Source organism: Haplochromis burtoni, unplaced genomic scaffold, assembly GCF_018398535.1.
Source record: "Haplochromis burtoni strain Fernald_Lab_line unplaced genomic scaffold, NCSU_Asbu1 Contig_67, whole genome shotgun sequence".
NCBI classification, from domain to species: Eukaryota; Metazoa; Chordata; class Actinopteri; order Cichliformes; family Cichlidae; genus Haplochromis; species Haplochromis burtoni.
This window is the reverse complement of record NW_024582428.1, coordinates 464109-483006: the sequence shown is the minus strand read 5'-3', so window position 1 is coordinate 483006 and position 18898 is coordinate 464109. Positions and strand designations below refer to the sequence as shown.

Sequence of the window (18898 nt, the reverse complement as noted above, 5' to 3'; positions counted from 1 at the left end):
GTGTGTGTGTGTGTGTGTGTGTGTGTGTGTGTGTGTGTGTGTGTGTGTGTGTGTGTGCAGGGTAGGTAAGACTTCGTACATAGGAGCTCAAAGCTAATCATATTTCAAAGAGCAGGAGAGGGGAACAGGCAAATGCTTGGCCTTACTGACAGACACTTTCTAAATATGTGTTCTTCAACCTTGTGGGCACACATAAGGAGAAGTGTAATATCTCAAATGTACACTTTAGTTTCCTTTTTATGATTGTTAGCAGGTTGTTCTGGGACACTCCTACTCACTTTCATTTGTTGGCCTTCGGTCTCGGTGGCTCGACAGCTGTGTGTTTTGCTTCATACACACACACATGCACAAACACATCATCTTTCATGGCGTGTGCATGGGGACAGGTGTTTGCAGGTAGCTGTTTATCTTCTTGTTGCTAACCTTTCATATGGAGAGGGCTTCTCCCAGCCGCTGTGCACACAAACACACACAGTGACTCACGCATGCATGCATGCGTGCAAACACGGGGGCGTGCGTGAAAAACACACGTTTGAACAACAAAGTGAAAAGAAAAATAAGACTTTGAACCTGATAAAATGGGAACTCCTTGCAGCTGTGGTGGGGATTTGATCACAGCGTCGTCTTCAAAGCCAATTTAGATGTTGCTTTAATTAGAAAAAAAAACAAAAAGAGAAAAATATTTGACACGTCTCTTGATCCTGCTGAGCCGTTTCATTCCAAAATGCTCTCCCATTCATTTGGCCGAGAAAAAAGAAAAATCTTTGAAAGTGGACATTAGTATTTCAAACATACTGAGCACCACCCTTCAAACCCTCCTCTCTCCTTTCTTTCTTTAAACTATTCACTTTTATAAGAAATTCATCGTTTTGAATTTGACAAAGCAGAGAGAGCATTCACCTTGGGCTCAGGCTCACAAACTGTTGCTTTAAATAACACAGGAAAAGAGAAATAAGACCGCGAGGACACGTATGTCTGTTTGTCAAACATACACATAATACGACAGCAGTTCATAAACCGGTCTCATAAAACAGTCTGTCATGAATTTCAGTATGCAAATATAAAATAATAAAATCAGGCCATGAGAAGAATTTTGGATATTTGAGGATTAAACTCAAACAGTTGAGCTGCATTCAGTGAAAAAATGTATGTGTGCATGTAAGCATCCAATTCTGATAGCTGATTATCCTTACACTTGCAAATTACACACCCATCCGCCAGCCTACTTAAATTATTTGTCATTACATACAATTAACAAATAATTACATACAACATTTACTGTGCAAATTTGCTGAAGCAAACAGGAATGAGCACCAGATGTGCCACCAGGCTAACACTTTGATTTTCCTCGGGTATAAATCTAAAGCATACTCATGTCATGTATCCATCCTGATTGATTTGAAGTGGTGTTGCCCAGTTTTGGAGAAAGTGTCCACCTTTTCTTGAACATAATTGCACTCAACCAACGATGTCTGCAAGTCATGACCTGGTTAACTAGAAAAAAAATCCACAAATTCTGCTGTGAACAGTCACATTTCTCAAATTTGCCTTTTTTCATGTTGTTTTCTGCGTCTAGTATAAAGCAGAGTAGAGATGACATGGTGAATGCAATCTTGGTAGCTGTAAGGTCTTAAGAAAGACTTGCCTTTGCACTGATAATAGCTAACCTTAAAGACTCGCATGCACACTCAGGTCTGTGTGTCTTTAAGCCTTTGTGCGCAGCTGAGCAGATGTCCTCCATTCATTTATGAATTTATTCCCTCCTCAATCTTTTCTCCTCCCAATCCCCCCATTCACACACCATAACACACATACACCTGGTAACAAGGTCAAGTTACACCTGATATGGTAAGCCCCCACGTAAACCATCTCTGTCCCTAAGCAGAAGTGGCAGGTACACACGCACGCGCACGTATAGGAAAGGAGGAGGAAGAGAAGTGAAAGAATAAAAGAAAAAATGTGTTTATTCAGTGACTCACTTTAGCTACTATTACATGCACACAAACACACATGCACATCACTTGGCATTTATTCATTATTATATTGCTTCACACTGTTTACTCTGAGTCATGTTGGGTGTGTTTAAATGTGTATGCGTGTCCACAAAAATAAGACAAAAAAAACAAACAGTTGATCTAAATGCACACAAACACTGACATGTTGGCATGAATGTTAACTAAGTGATGGTGTTGTTGTCCGCTGACCGGACGTATCTGCTGCTAAATGAATGATGGATGACAGCGAGGCTCACCTCTAGCTTCTGATATGGAGAGGCCTTTTTAACCGTGTTGTTGGGTCATGTTAATTAGTAGCACGAAGTCAGGACAGCTTTTTAGGTCGAGACAGACGACGGTGTGTCTTTTTTTTTTTTTTTTTTATTGGCCGTTGAAGGTTGATGGGTAGATACAACAACAAATTGCAAAAAGCTGACAAAGTTAAATCTCTTGTCCCAAAGCTGCTCTTTTTCTTTTCTTTTTTTCCACGTTTTTTTTTTTTTTTTTACACTTTCCACTCCTGATTGCTGATGCTAGTCTCTCCCTCTTTCCAGCCATATAGGGCCCCTGGGGTTGTCTTTATGTGTGTATGTGTGTGTGTTTCTCTGTGTGCTAATTGACCTTGCAGGGGGTTCCATTGATTGCCTCATCTTCTCTGATAGATTATAGGGCTGTTAATGTGGTGGGGAAATGGCAGCGTGGTGGGGCACAGCTGTTGTCACGCACACACACGCATGCAAACACACACACGTGTGCATACACACCCACTCGGACACACGGATACTCTTGGCGCCCCTACAACCGGGGCCTGCACAATTATTATTTTCGTTGTTGAGACAGTGGGATGGGCAGAGTCTGCGAGATGCTGGGATTTGATCAAAAGCCAGCAGGTGCTTGTGTTTGATTTTTGCTCCACACCCGTCGCAGAAGTGGCTTTGACTTATCAGAGTTTCTGCATTTAAAACTAGTCACTCCTTCCTCACAATGTGGTAGTGAGCTTTTCTCACAAATGCTTTTGAAAAAAGAAAATCATCCCCCTCTCATTGGTCGCTCTACAGTTATAGAGTTTGTGTTAGAAAAAGGAATACATACACACTGAAAGGTTTTCAGACTTCAGGTGGGTTGGATGTTACATTCACATGTAACGAGTGTGGTCTCACTGCTGTCGTGGCAATTCCTTAGCCAAGCTTAGACAAGCATAATGTGGATTGTGTCAGAGGAAATGTCCCTCCACTGTGTTCCTCAAAAGCTTTGGTCCCCAAAAAACAAACTGTTTAATGGTTCCTTGACCCTGTTAATGCTCAGATTCAAGAGGGCCTGTCTCCGAACCACCTGAAGAAGGCCAAGCTGATGTTCTTCTACACCCGCTATCCCTCATCCAACATGCTCAAAATGTACTTCTCTGACGTCAAGGTAAGACCTCTTTCCTCACTTTTCTTTTCCTTCTGTTTTCTTTAATGAACCTCCTGCAGCTGCTCTCTACAAATCATATTTTTCTCTTTTATGTCAGTCACATTCAAGTCCCCTGCTCAGTTTGTTGTATCATTTAACTTTAGTGATTACAACACTTTTTTCCCACTGGATCCACAGTATGTACTTCTCTTGGGAATCTAGGGTAATTATTTTAGTGAGGGCTGAAACTCCAAACTAAAGACAGATTATAGTTTGTATTATTAAACTGATCTGTGTGCATAAGACTTTGTCTAAGTTGTTCAAACTATGCAAAATAAAAGTTGGGCTATGCGCTTTAATATGTTTCTGAATTCTCAAGGTGAAATCCTCAAGGCACACACATGCAATTGTCAGGAGAAGAGACAGACAAAGGCAGAAAAAAGTGAGTGACTGTAAATAAGAAGAGCTATGAGTACTGCAGTCGCTCTCACGTCAAATATGGACGTTAATGTTGGGAATGTAACGGCATCCTTAGAGTCCAGGCTCCAAAAACACGCTGGTGTATTTTTCTGACTGGTGTGCATTTTGCTGTCTGATTATATTCAGCTATATTGCACCATTAAACTGTGTGTGTGTGTTTGTGCGGTGAGACCCTGGAGCGCAGATGGGTGCTCCAGTCTGTCACGTCTTTGTAGCATAATTAGAGTTTCTGGCCTTAATCGGCCAGGGGTAGGAAGGAGGGGTGCTAACGCCCACTTTCCCTCTCTTGACACACACACAAACTGTAAGAGCCCCCCCCCCCGTAATACTCATTTTATCTCCCTGCCACCCACAACCCATGCATATACACTAACGCTTTCACTCTCACTCTCAGTAACGCAAAATGAGAAGCTGAACTTTTCTTTAAACACGGACACGGAAACAAGCACTGCGTGTGCGCTCTTTTGACATTTGATGGGATATGAACGGAAGTAATAGAGTAAAAATGATCAAGTACATAAAGTCAAGAAAAAGAGAAAAAAGTAGAAGACAACGTGTGTGTGTGTGTGTGTGTGTGTGTGTGTGTGTGTGTGTGTGTGTGTGTGTGTGTGTTGGACGGCTTTGAGAAAATGACAGAGGGGAGGGGAGAGCAAAATGAAATGGATGACAGAATAACAGAACAACAGCTTTAAAACAAAGACGCCGATTGTTTCGTGTTTACAGGCTGCTACGTGTTTTGCAAAGGAGCATACGGCTCCTCGACAGATTCAGGACGCTGTATTCAAATGAGCATAAACGCAGACACACACACCAGCTGGCCTTTGGCTCATATCTGCGGTGACCACTTCCTTGTGGCAGTGCCACATCCTCATTGGCTGCCATGGCAACAGGGGTCGCCGGGACACCAGGTTGCTAGGCAAACACAAGGTTGCTAAGCCTACCTGCTCCCAGTGTGTGAGACTGTGATTTGTCATTAGCCGATGTACCTTTACTGTCGAAATAAAAGCAAAGAAAGGAACATTTTATCAACGTGCTTTAAAGGTTTATCATCTCTCCAAGAGAATCTGTCACTGATGAGCCTGAACATGTTCTCAGAACTTACAAACATTACAATATTGCTGATTTGGCATAAGCTTCCAACAATTTCTTCTTTGCAGATTTTGATTCTTTTAATTTCCAAGTACATTGCAGGAAATAAATAACAGGGCAATGTAAACAGTTGCCTCTCCTGTGAGAGCCAACAGATCTCTCTGAACTTTCACAATAAAAGTGTAGGTTCCACCACAGAGATGGTGGAAGACATACAAATAAATACAATTTAGCTGCCTGTAATATAAATGGTGACCAATCTAATCTTATAATCATATATACTAAACTAGGGGTGTCAAACATGTGGCCCGGGGGCCAGAATCGGCCCAGCAAATGCTCTAATCTGGCCCATTAGACGGTCTTTGGATCATCTTAAGATTCCTGTGAAGGTTTCTCTGAATTAATATAAATTATGTCTGTGCAGAGAGCTACCAGAACTTTACCTGTTTTTTCAAGTTGTCTGCTTTATTTAATTTACTGCAGCAACATTTCTTTCTCGTGTAGAAAAACTGATGAAAAAAATCATGCTTCTTTTTCTTAAATTAAATGGGATTTAATGTGTAGTTAAACATCTTTACACTGACAGAAAGGGGAGTTTCAGTATATGTCCCACGATGTAAAAATGAGTTTGGCATGGCTGTACTAAACAGGATCTTCTTCCTGTGAAAACTCTACATTCAAATGCATCATCCTAATAGGAGCCGGTGACTTGACAGGGGGTGTATTATAAATCACATTCAGCGAGGTGCCTTCAGGTTTAACTCGGGGTTTAAAGTGTCATAGGAAGGGTTTGCATTTTTAAGGTGGTACACTGTCATCTTTACTTGTGCTGAACACCTGTACTGCTTGAGGACAGCTAACAAATCGACACATATGAAAGTGCAGTGCACTGATGGTGCATTTCTAATAATGGGATCACTATTTGGAGAAGAACTGTGGGTGGATTGTGAGAGGCTCAAACAATGTGCATCTACAGCTTTGGGTGGTATAGATTCTTAGTTAAGTAAACTGCTTTTTTTGCAAGCTTATTTAAGTGCTTGATGATCTCAGAAGATTTGCAAGTAAGCCGACCTTCCTATGTAAATTATGTTTTTACAGTGCCGTTTACCTACACCAGGGTAAAAGTGGAGTTAATGTCCTACAACACATAAGAATACACAGATGTAAATACAGTCAAATCTACTTCTGCACTAATAATGGTTCATACCTTATGCTTCAACACGTCTTTGTACTTTTCCAGCTCTGGCTGCAGCAATTATGTTGCTTTTAGCTGGTTTAGTATTTCTAAATTCCTCTGTTTGGTTGTTCTTTTTATCAGAAAAGTGCAGCTCAATCCGGACAATATTTGCAGTTAATCATCTAGTGGCAACAAATACACTGATTGATTCAGGAAATTTGGCTTTTACTTGCAGATCTGAAAATCCTCATCATAACAAGGCTTAGCCTGATTGCAGTTTTTAGGTTTAATGAAGCCAGATGAACCAGAGATATCACGGGTAATTTCAGCTTGCTTCATAGTACAGGTGCCTGGGTGAGTTAGCTAGTGCCACACCCAGAGACACACAAACAAACAAGAAGAGACAGTTTAAAACAGCTACGTGCTGACATCGATATTATTCTATAATCAGCTTAACTCATATTTTCAATTATCTGAGTAATATCCTCAATATTTATGTGGCCAGTAAAATCTGGCTTTGGGGTTTAATTTGGAAAATGAATAAATTAGAACTAATGAGTTAATGCATAGCTTTGGTTCACGAGTTTGTCTTTTTGAGATTGATATTGGCTTTTAAATTTAATCTACTCTGCAATCTGTGGGTTTATCTTCAAAAAGATATCCAATTAATCTCTTCAGTCTCAACAAACATGGATTTAGATTAGGAGACGTTTGCGTGCAGATACAGTATTTGAGTCTCGAACTGTAAGTGCAGTCAGAACCGCAAACAGTGGGAGTTAATGCAGTGTAAAGATACAAGTTTGTTGGCTGTTAAGGGACAGACTGTCACGGCCGCCAAGGCGAGCCGTGTGGAGCTGGAAGAAGGACCCAAGATGCAGGCAGTGGATGAAACGCTGGTGAGGTTTATTAACAAAGGTGTAGTGGCAAACAAGCAGTGGGGCATGACAAATAACTGAAGACACCTAAACTGGGAGAACTAAAAATAACAGACCTGGGAGCATACGACAAAGGGGATGAGAAGCAGAGAGACGCAGACGAGGAACAGGCCACTGTGGAACACAGGGTAACGCAGACGGAACACAGGGTAACGCAGACGGAACACAGGGTAACGCAGACGGAACACAGGGTAACGCAGACGGAACACAGGGTAACGCAGACAAACCAGCAACAGGCAGAAGAACACACAGGGCTTAAATACACACACCAGTAATCAGGGGATGAGAGACAGGAGGGTAACACAGCTGGGAGAAATCGGAGCTGACGGGACAGGGGAAATGTAAACTGAACACACTCACATCAGACAGAGACCTTCACAATAAAACAGGAAACTCAGACACGGGGAACCAAACAAGACACAGATCTAAACAGACAGCTTCACAAACAGATGGGATGACACCATAGGCAGACAGAGACACAGACTCAAAGGCAGACCGAATATAACACATAGAACTCAAACCATAATAATAATAATCATCATCACAATAAACCAGAAAATGATAACTAAAAGCGCTGGGTCACCGACCCAGGACCATGACACAGACAGTATGGTGTGTCATTGTCACATCACAACAGAGCCCTGCTGGAAGAGCTTAACATTAGACTTTTGAGAAGACTCCATACTTTATTTCCTGACATCCCTCATGCAATGTGGAACAAAGTCAACAACAGACAAATCTGCTGCTTAGAGAGGTAGTTACTGAATGAAAATGCATTGGATGGCTTTTACAGCCAGACTGATATATCAGCAGAACAATATTTTGGCTGATATCATTAGTCAGCTGATATATATATATATTGTGTCAGCTTTCATATTGGTCAATAAATGAAAATTGAAAAGGCAAAGAAGAAACAGGAGACACTATTGTATCGCAGACTTCCAATCAGGCAACTTGTTGTGACAAAAAAGCAGGATTAAATCGCACCATCACATTATCTTAGTAGGCACTTATAAATAACAGCAGACAACCAATTTTAGTGTAATCTGGGTTTTTTGTGTTTCTAAAAGAAGAAAAAATATCAACTGATATATCAGGTTTTCAAACGACAAAATATCGGTATTAGTATCGATCTTAAAGCTCCTATTATGGTTGGGTCCAATGAAAGTCTAAAGGATGCAATATTTTTATGACAAAAGAAATTCTCATTGTATGAAATCCAGTTTATCATGTGAAATCATCAATCTTACATGATGAATACGGTTATTTTCAGAAAGGCAACACAAAAACTTGTAAAATGGTGCAGATTTTTCAGGACCTGTGTGTGTGTGTGTGTGCTCTGTCAAAGAATTTGATATAACTTGCTTTCGTTCCCAGACGGCACTTGTTAGTGAGATCAATTTAAGGGATTTGATGACAGTAAAAAGTACACATCTACAGAGTTAGCCTTTAAGAAATTATGGTTTCCTATTCTTCATATTTTATGCAAATAATAGTTTAGTCAAATTTTGTTTTAATTGAGTCGTAATCCCACTTAATCCAGCATATTTCTGAGTGGGAGACATTACATTGCTTAATCAAAATGAATCATGGTTAATCCTATTTGTGATGAGTGAAGCTGTTCTTTTCAAGCCTTTGCTAGTGTGTGTGTGCGTGGAAGACTGAGCGAGTGAGCACACCCTGTTGCTGTCTGTCTGTGTGTGTGTCCTGTTTCATTGTCCCACTGCATTCATTATCCTCATCATTACCATGTCTCTGAAATCCGGGTCAGTGTCTCTTTTTCCTTTTTTTTTCTCACCCTCTCTTTTACTCCTAGCGCCCCCCGATCCTTCCCAGGGAACAATAAGTAGCATGTGTTAGAAGGATCAGGCAGATTCACTGTAAGGGAATTAGGGCCCTGAATGGCTTTCCCTAATTGGACTTGAATGGACTTTGTCTATGGGAAACTGGTTCTTAAAGATGAGCCTCTTACACACAATTGTCTCCTCTCTCGGTGTGGGAAGTGGGTTGAGCTGACAACTGTTTTAGCCACAGATGAGCAAGCACGCACATACACATGCACGCCCGGGACATTAATTGCATTGTGCAAAACTCTTGCCTTCTGACCAGACAATCACACATATAAGCACAAGACGCTGAGGTCGCTGCCGTCTCGTCTTCAGAGAGTCAGCAAGAATAATTAAGACCTCGTTAGGAGTGGAGGAGGATTAATTAGACGCTGGCTGGCTCAGGGAGCTCCGTCTAACTCGCGCACTCTCACTTGCAAGTTGCCTGCCAGCTGAGGGTTTTTAACACTCTCGCTCGCTAGTATGCATGTGCACACACACATTTATCAGCGAGAGCCCTGAAGACTCTTGCCTTGAGAGGCTGAAATGATATCTGGATGCCGCCATCTCAGCAGGAATCAATTAGCGTCCAGCCCGCCTCTCACCCGTCTTGTCAATTAGTTTCACGATGAGCAACACGGCCAATTTTGCCTTGTCAGGATATGAAGAGGGAAAAAGCTTTTTTTACTGATGCTGTTTAAACTGAACATCAGAAATGAACAATTTTATGAGCTTACTTAAATCTTTCCTAAGACCGTTTAGTTACATTGAGCTGATGTTAATTCAAAACTGTGTAACATGAAGCTGATTAACTATGCTTTTCATGATCTAATCTGTCTTTAAGCAAAAAATTTGCCACAACAAAGATTAACCAATCAAAACTGGATACAAGTGATTAAAAATTCTAAGCGGCTTGTTGCTAAAGCAAGGATTCTGCACACTATTCCTTAAGCAGCTGCAGTCCCTACACTGTGTGCTGTATGGTAAAGCAGAAATGACCTACAACATAAATTGAACAGAAAGTTCCTACAACAGCTATTCCTCCAGGAATCACGAGACACCTTCAGTGCTACGACTCACAGATTTCTGTTGATTGTGCACATTCACGCCGTCCTCGGCAGAACTTGCCGAGCTATGGTGAATCTGGTTGAAGCGGGGGCGGGGGGGCAGATTCTTAAAGGATGTGTGTGTTTGCCCTTCGAATGTGGCCCTGGGGCGGGGGGTGGGGTGTCATGGACCATCAAGGGAACAAGAGTCGGGCCACCCTGACACTTTCTCTGACACTCTCTCTTTCCCCTTTTTCACTGCAAACAGAAAACGGCATTCCTCCACCTCAGCGCTTTTTCTCCTCCCCCCCTTCTGTTTTTTGTGGTTTGTGCTGATTGTGATGAGCTTTATGACATAGTGGGTGGATAAGAGGGCAGGTGGTGACATGACTACATCTAACTACATGTGAAGTCGCTTCTACGCTTCTGATTTCAGGCTGTACCTACCCAAGTTACATTTTGTAGCCACCAGCATATTTATAAACTCTACCTGAGGTGGTTTTATACATTAAGACAGAAATGTAAAGAATTAAGAATAAACCATTTTATCAGTGTTGCATAGTTTGCCAACCAGAGGTCCAAGCAGAGTCGGGTCAGACATAAATGAATATACCATGACTTGTTGTGATCAATTATTTTTATATAGCACCATCATGTTACCTCAGTATGAACTCATAAATAACAAATCTGTTTATGTTTCATGTTTCTGAAAGAAAAGAATATCCTACATTGGCTTTATTTTCCAATGAAAATCTAAAGGATGCATTATTCTTAAGTCCAGTTGTGGAAGCAAAACTAATGCACATAAACAAACAAAAGTTTTGTAGTGAAAATAATATGAAAATGATCATATCTATTTTCAATTACTTTGGGTAATCAGGCTTTTTGAAGCACCTCCCACATTTGATTAGTCCGATGGGAACTTGTGGTGTACTGTTCCCACACCAGCTCAACAGAGCTGGGATCCGGTGACTGTGCCGACTTCTCTTTTTATATGCAAAATACCCCCGACTGCCTCTTCTTTAACCTCCTGAGACCAGACCTCTTCTTTGGGATTCATTTTTAATTTCTTATAGCTATCTATGATTAGTTGGAGTCATTAAGTATAAAAATACTAAGCATCATCTTAAATATGGGTTTGTTTATATTAATTCATTATAGACAGCATAACATGATAAAGTCACGACTGTTAAGGTTGAAACACTTTATTAAGCAGAGTGGAGGATAAGGTTTGGAAAACCCAAAATGTAATTTTGATGACGCAAAGTTTAAGGGGGAAATTTCACCAGAATCAAGTGTTTGCTGTCGATGCTGAAGTTGCTGATTTTTGAGTACCACTTAACAGAGCTGTTTCTCATACTAGACTCTCTGATGTACTCAGTTATACACTGATTAGAAACAGTTTGTGCCATTTTATTTTATTATACTGTCGTATAAAAAATTCACCATTTTAACCATTTCTCACATTTCTTAGAAGAAAACTACTTTTGTTGACCTTTGTGAGACTGTAATTGAATTCCGATGTTCTCCTTTAGTCATCAAAGCTGTTCCAACATGGCTGGAAAATGGCTTTTATAATAATCAATTAGCCTTTTAACACGCTATGCTTACATTACGTAGCCCAGTGTGGCACTGGAGCACGGTGTGATGGCTGCATGAAAATGACATATGAAGCCCATTAAAAGTCTTAACCACTGTCAATGCCCTGATTATTTGTTATTGTTAATATTATTAAAACCAAAACTTTGATTACACAAAAAAAAGAAGGCAATTTCTAAGTGACCCCAAACTTTTGAGTGAATCGTGTAATTATATTTGAGACTTTGTAAAATGCTGTCAATTTGAATTCAAATTGGGACTTAAATGATTATTTAATTGATGCCTATCACCTTTTACTTCAGTGATCAGACAGTGAAGAAGCAAAATTTAGGTTTTCGAAAATTTTGCTGGATTTAAAATTCTTACATCAGCATCCTCAGATAAACTGTGATACATCTTCCAACTTCTTAGGTGGATCATATCTGGAAGCCTGTATGGTACAGATACACAAACAGTTGCATAATTAACCTTTATTTATTCATGAAAATAAGACTAAAATATGTTAATTATTAATGTGGGCATCCTTGTTATCCTACTTTGAGTTTGTGGCAGGATGGTTATGTTTTGTTTTTTTTTACAAATGACATCTTCTTGTATGTGTTAATTGCTGAGTTATCAGATTCCCTTCATGCTACTCTTTTGTGGGTCACCAACACACTCACACACACACTCTTCCCTCCTGTCACTATGCTCTTTAAAACCAACTCCCTTTCCTTCTCCTGCACACACACACAGCACCACGCTCTATTATGCTCCATTATGTCACCCCCTCTAACCGTTCCTGAAAAAATATCTCTTTCCCTCGGCCGTCCTCCGCTGCGCTCCCTCTCCGTGCATTCCTATTTTTTTCTCCACGCTGCCTCGCACCATTCGGCTTGCTCTCCCCCGTCTGTCTTTCTTTCCCTCTATCTCTCTCGCTCATCCCTCGCTCCTGTGAGACAATGTCTTGTAACAATACTGAGCTTAATCTCTGTGTCAAAGCCGTTTTTCCCCTCCACTGAGCACACACACACAAACACACCACATACACTATCACTGAGCTGTCGCTGCGCTTTTTAAAAAACATTAATGTGTGGGGGTTTTTATTTCTTTTTCCAGAGAACGATGAAAACTCAGACATATTTTATATGTAATGCTGCCTTAAAAACCTCCAAATGATTCTCTTAAAACTTACAGAAATCTATTAAAATATGTTCAGCCCTTCAAGTTTGTTGTGCATTTTCACACACAGTGCTTGCTGTACGCACTGATACTTTCCCTTTTCCTTCCTTTATTCCTGCTCTATATCCTGTGATACAAATACACAAGAAGTTTATCTATTTAAAGGTGGAAAATTATCAAAAAAGAATCATTTATTGGTGCAGGAAAATGATGATTTGCCAATTATGTGAAATTGTAGCTGTTTGTTTCCAAAGTCAAATTAGTATTTGATATCACTACAACTAGCTTGATGTTAATTTAGTAAAAGCTCAATTATTTAATAACATTTTGGTAAAAACAACTTCGCTAAACTAAAAAACTGGATCGGAACAGACGTTTTCCGCAGTGGTCGTAAGGCTGATGAGGATGAGGGTTTAACGACTTGTTAATGTCAGTTTGGCTCTGTGTGAAAGCCCGAACTGGCATAACAATAAGTTAATATTTGGGATATTCTTGTGTGATTGCTGCAGTTTAAAGAGATGTTTCTTCTCCAGCGAGGAGCCTAAAGGTGTTCGTTGTAGTAGTGGCTAATGAGGAGGACAAATACAGACGTGTGGAGAGGGGGTGGTTGATTGGGGCAATAGTTCCTGTTTTTCTCTAACTTCCAGTGTATGTATACACACCAAAAAATTCAAATAAAAAACAACACTGTCTACATTCCTTCTTATTATTTAGTCCCGGCACAGTGTTGACATACAATTAGAGCTATATTTGCATAGACTTGCATGGAAAATGTAGGCTGCAGAACAAAAAGCAAATTCATCTGAACATGTAGTGCCACAATGTAATGTGAGCATTCATACGGAGGCCCAGTTCAAGGCAAATTTGATGATAGAGCATCAGGCAAATAAGTTCCAAAGAAAACATCAGCTGTGCTATGATACGTCTACATCAACAAACAGGAAGCAGCAATAAGCAGTCCGTCTTCTGCCTCTTTTTCGAAGATTTGTTACCTTACAACCAAAAGTCATCAAAAATTTCTGCACAATGGATCATGTTAATTGGTATGATTCAACAAAAAATACTTTAACACAACCTGATGCTGCTAAAAAGAGAACACAAACATAAATAACAAACTCCCTGAGGTTCCTTCCTGTTAAATGGCAGTTTATCCTTCCCACTGTCGCCAAATGCTTGCTCATAGTGGGTTGAGTGATTGTTGGAGCTTTCTCTGTATTATTGTAGGGTCTTTAATTTACAATATAAAGCACCTCGAGGTGACTGTCGTTGTGATTATGTAAATAAAACTAAATTGAATTAGTTTTAATTAGTTTTAATTCAATTTAGTTGAATTAAAACACACAACATTAGAGGACATGTTGTGATTTTGCTATTAAGACCAACAGTTCTATTGCACACATGCGGAAAATCCCAGCTCTACGGGAACATGTGCATGCGGTGGAAATGTAATGTTAAAGCTCTTTTTTTATATTTATGATGCTCTTCTCGTACAGTTCAATCGATGCATCACCTCCCAGCTGATCAAGTGGTTCAGCAACTTCAGGGAGTTCTACTACATCCAGATGGAGAAGTTTGCTCGGCAGGCCATCAACGAGGGCGTGACTGCTGCCGAGGAGCTGACTGTGGGGCGAGATGCCGAACTCTTCAGGGCACTCAACATGCACTACAACAAGGCCAACGACTTTGAGGTAAGCTGGGCTGTCCTTTTTAGGGGACGCCAGGTGTATTAATTTGTATAACAGGAAGTAGACGTTCCACTCAACGACAGAAAATATGGAGAGAAAATGGCAAATAGGGAGTGAAACTCAAAGTAAGCAACAGTGGGAAACTGTCACTCTACAGCACGTCTGTACTACTTGATATGTTGTTTATCTATGATGCTGCATTAGTATCAGAGTAACTAAAAAATAGTAATACCCTTAAAAAGACAAAAAGCAGAACTTGTGTATTTATTCACTGTATCATGGTGTGTGTGTGTGTGTGTGTGTGTGTGTGTGTGTGTGTGTGTGTGTGTGTGTGTGTGTGTGTGTGTGTGTGTTATTTGTTTCATTTAATCAGCTCAATGATTTGCTTTGGCCGGCTGTAACTGTTTACCATTGCTTTAGGTGCACCTGCACTAGTGTGTAGCTCACATATTGAAAGTGGAAGCAATAAGATATATCGCTGCTTCAATATTGTGCTCCACCTTTAATGGTAAGCCCTCTTAAACTTATGTTTTATCTTTAGTGGTGTTCTCTTGCAAAGTTTGGTGGTTTAACTTCTCTCTTAAACCCATACAAAATCTTCCAAAAACATGACATTTTTTGGAAAAGGTCTTTTTTTTGTTTGTTTGTTTGTTTTTTAATAAAAAATATCTGTTTGCCAAACTTTGGAATGCAATGTCAGGTTGCCTTCAGTTTAATTAAAGTACCATTTTTCTCCAAACATTTCAGAAATCAAAAGCCTCCTCGATCTAGTAAGACTGAAAAGTTTCCCAAAACTGAATTCAGCGTAGCTCAAACACACTCACTCACACAAATGTCCTCCACCAAGTCAGCTGTTCAGAGTGCAACAGTCACCTCACAATTCTGCTGAGGTGTGGATGTTGCTGTGTGTGTGCTCGATGAGGCGAGAGAGGACGCCGCTCGAGGCACGGGTGTCCTTGTCAAAGCGATTTGCAGAAGTCACATTCCCTCTCTCACTTTTCCTCTTCCAGTATTGGTCTAAGGGGACCTGAGGGCCCTTAAACTATCCAATGTAACATCAGCAGCATTTAGATGTCCATTAGCTTACACCTTATCGCTGACACACACGCACACTTCGCTTTTTCTTTTTTTGCTTAAGGATACAAATGCCAAAGCTTAAATGGATAAAGAGACTCGCAGACACGACACACCCTCATATTCATGCTGCAAAGGGTTTGTGATATTGAAGTAGGCTATTTGGAGAAATGAATAGCAAATGCTTTGCATAGTTTGCATAACAAGAGTCAGGTAGCATTTCACAGGTGTGTATGAAAAGAGCATGTACAGGAAGCGGACACACGCATGCAAATAATGAGTATGTGTGATTATTTATAGAGATAGGAGGGTCGGGTTTAACCCCTTAGCAGTCCTATTAGTCCCCTAAACCATCCAATGTCCCGTGGGCGGTACGTCCGACTGCTAACAGTTTAAAGTTCAAACTGGGTCCAGAAGACCTTTAAACCAGGGTCAGTTGCACTTTTTTGGCCAAGGAGACAATCATATTTGACTTTCTAGAGGAAGTAAAAGTTACAACAAGGTTTCTGTAGGTGAACCTGTGGTAGGATCATTACAAGCTGTTTTTTTTTAAATCATCAAAAGCTTTCAGTTAAGCTTTTAATGACAGAAAGTGTTTGATTTGAGTTTGTACCGTTCATGCATTCATTAGTTGCATCCATTTGACTGCACAGTGCAGTTTGAAAATCAGCCCACAAACTCTTTAAACCTGAAACTGAGCTATTAAAGCCATTAAACACGTTTTGTTAAGAATTAGCATGTGATGTTGTGCACTTGTAACCAAACACTGTTAAAAATGATCTTATTTGTTCTTAGCTGCATTTGATTAAACTTTAAAATAAGGGGACTACATTAAAGTACTGGAAAAACATCATTCAGTGGCTAGGTTTTCGCGTACAAGACAAACACAAAAACTAGAGCCTTATCGAGACCACAAACCTTACGTAAAAGATGGAGTCTTGAGTTGAGCGTGCTCAGTGGTATGTACTAGTTTATTGCCAATTAAATAACATATATATTATGTACCGCCAAAGCACAACAACAGCAACCTCAAGGATCTTTATATTGTAAGGTAAAGACCCTATAATAATAAAGAGAAAACCCCTAAAATCAAGTAACCCCCTGTGAGGAAGCATTTGGTAAAAGGAGGAAGGAAAAATTCACTTTTAACAGGAACAACCAGACACAGGGAGGGCTGAGGGAAAGAGTCAGCTGATAAACTATATTTTACTGCATCTATTTTAGTTTAACTGGGACAAATATTACAAAATGAGTTTCATATTGTGTTCATTTTTCACTTTAAACTCACAATTGATAGACAGATAATAGAGAAATAAAACCCGGTTTAGGGTCATAGTGGGGCTGAAGTCTAGCTATTATAGTGAGGTGAGATTCACCCTGAACAGTTCCCCAGCCTGTTGCAGGAATAACACATTCACACTAATGGACAATTTAGAAGTGCCAGTTAAACCGACCCATGCATGTCTTTGTACTGTGGAGAAAATGCAAAATTCCACACAAAAAGACCCCAGCTGGCCGTTAGATTCAAACTCACGACCTTTTTTGCTGTGCCAACTAACTCCAATATACAGCGGGTTTGAGAGGTCAAATGAACTGCACCTTAAGAAAACACCAGCAAATAGAAAAATGCTGCAAAAGCCCACAAAATACTAAAGAATGTGAATAAAACACAACAGAAGTGTTTCTGGGGAAACAATAATGGGACGGACAAGCCGCGGAAGTGACAAGAAGTAAAGAATGCAAAGGATTGAACTTGGTATTGACACAGTATAAATCAGTGTTGTTAGGGAGAAAATGATGCATTGAGTATTTTAATCTTATGGTTCATATGAAATGAAGCTGTTTGCTCTTTGCTATTAGCCGTTTACTGTTAGCTTGTTGTTTCTGCCATGTTATTGTGTCCCCAAAAACACTTGTTTTCTCATTTTTGTATTTTCTTAGCATTTGCTGCGTTTTTTTTTTCTATTTCCAATGTATTTTATTCATCTTTTGTTTATTTTTTATCTGTTCCCATTATGTTTTTTGTGCTTTTCAGTGCATTTGCCCTCTCAGGGCCAGCGTACCTATGTGATCTGCCAAATTTTTTGCATCGGAGTAGCTGCCCTCTGCTGGCCATGGGAAAGAATGCCGATTATGACAGGTTTTTGCAGTTGAAGGCAAGGGGTGTGATTTTTTTTGTAAGCTTCATTTTACATTTGTTGTCCAGCTGTTTTGGTCACATGCAGATACACAGTGCGAAGAGCGAGATACTTAAAACATACGCCAGATGGGTCCAGCACCTTGGTCTGGTGATTCAGCTTGTTTGGTAATTAGATGATAGATTGTTCTTCAGACCTGGAGGCCACATCCAGCTTTTATATAAAGTCAATAACTTATTATTAGCCTAGTTGGTCTTAACAGATGTCTGATTAAGAAGACTTGTGGTGAACAGTAAATATAGTAAATCAGTATAAATACAGATTGTGTTAGAAGTTATGAAGGTTGATAGTTATACTATAAAGCTATAATGCTTGTAAGGACATTAGAAAAAGGTCGAGTGTTCTCCAAGCAATGAAGTGTTTGTAACTGTGCATATACATTTTCTTCCCCTACTTTGTCCCCTTTCGTGCCTGCCTCTTCCTCCTCCTCCTCTCCTCACCTCCCTCCTTCTTTTCCGCCCTGAGGGAACATTACTGGCTAGGGACCCTCTCGCTCTCTCTGTCTCCTTCTCTTTTCCCCTCTCTCTCTCCCCCTCTGTCAAACTCAGAGGCGTGAAACTGGAACCACGGCCGATTCAGCAAGTCTCCCGACGTGTACACACACACACACACACACACACACACACACACACACACACACACACACACAGAAGTCTTCTCCTTTCGCCAAATTTAGCATCATCAGAGTTCCACCTTGGTTTGTCCCCATCGCACCTCCCTCCCTCCTCTCCTTCCTCCACTTTTTGCTCTTTCCTTGCTCCCTCTCCTTCCTCCCCCTCTTCCTGCTGAATGTGTCCTCTATTGATATGGTCTCTTCGTCACCTCCTCTCCTTCGCATCCTCCTTTCATTTGCGTTTGTCCTCTCCTCTCCTCCTCTTTCTTATCGCCCTCCAATTCCTCCCCGTTGTCCCCTTAACTTTTCCCTCCACCTTTGCTCTAATTTTTGTTCTTCCCCTCCATAATCCTTCCATCCCATCTTATGTCTACTCTTACTATTGTGTCATCATCTTTATTATTGTTACTTTTTACATCTTTGTACTTCCAAGGTTATGTTTTCCTGGTTAAAATGGAGCCAAATCTTAACTAAAGCTCTATGTGGTGAATTTTTAAAATGGCCCATGCTTCGGTTGAGGAAACAAAAAAGCCTGTCATTAGTAAAGTTACAGGGCCAGCATTTTAAATAGTTATTGCAGTGGAAAGGTAAGTGATGTGTGTGTGTGTGTGTGTGTGTGTGTGTGTGTG

At 40.4% G+C, this 18898-nt stretch overlaps 1 protein-coding gene across 1 annotated transcript in view; it reads left to right on the top strand.

Annotated features, from left to right (window-relative positions):
• The window catches only part of prox1a (prospero homeobox 1a), a 52533-nt gene that overhangs the window by 7027 nt on the left and 26608 nt on the right, over positions 1 to 18898 (top strand). The window contains exons 5-6 of the mRNA XM_005937316.2: positions 3300 to 3407; positions 14193 to 14387. Of these exons, the coding sequence (XP_005937378.1) occupies positions 3300 to 3407; positions 14193 to 14387 (303 nt within the window). The remainder of the gene's footprint in view (positions 1 to 3299; positions 3408 to 14192; positions 14388 to 18898) is intronic.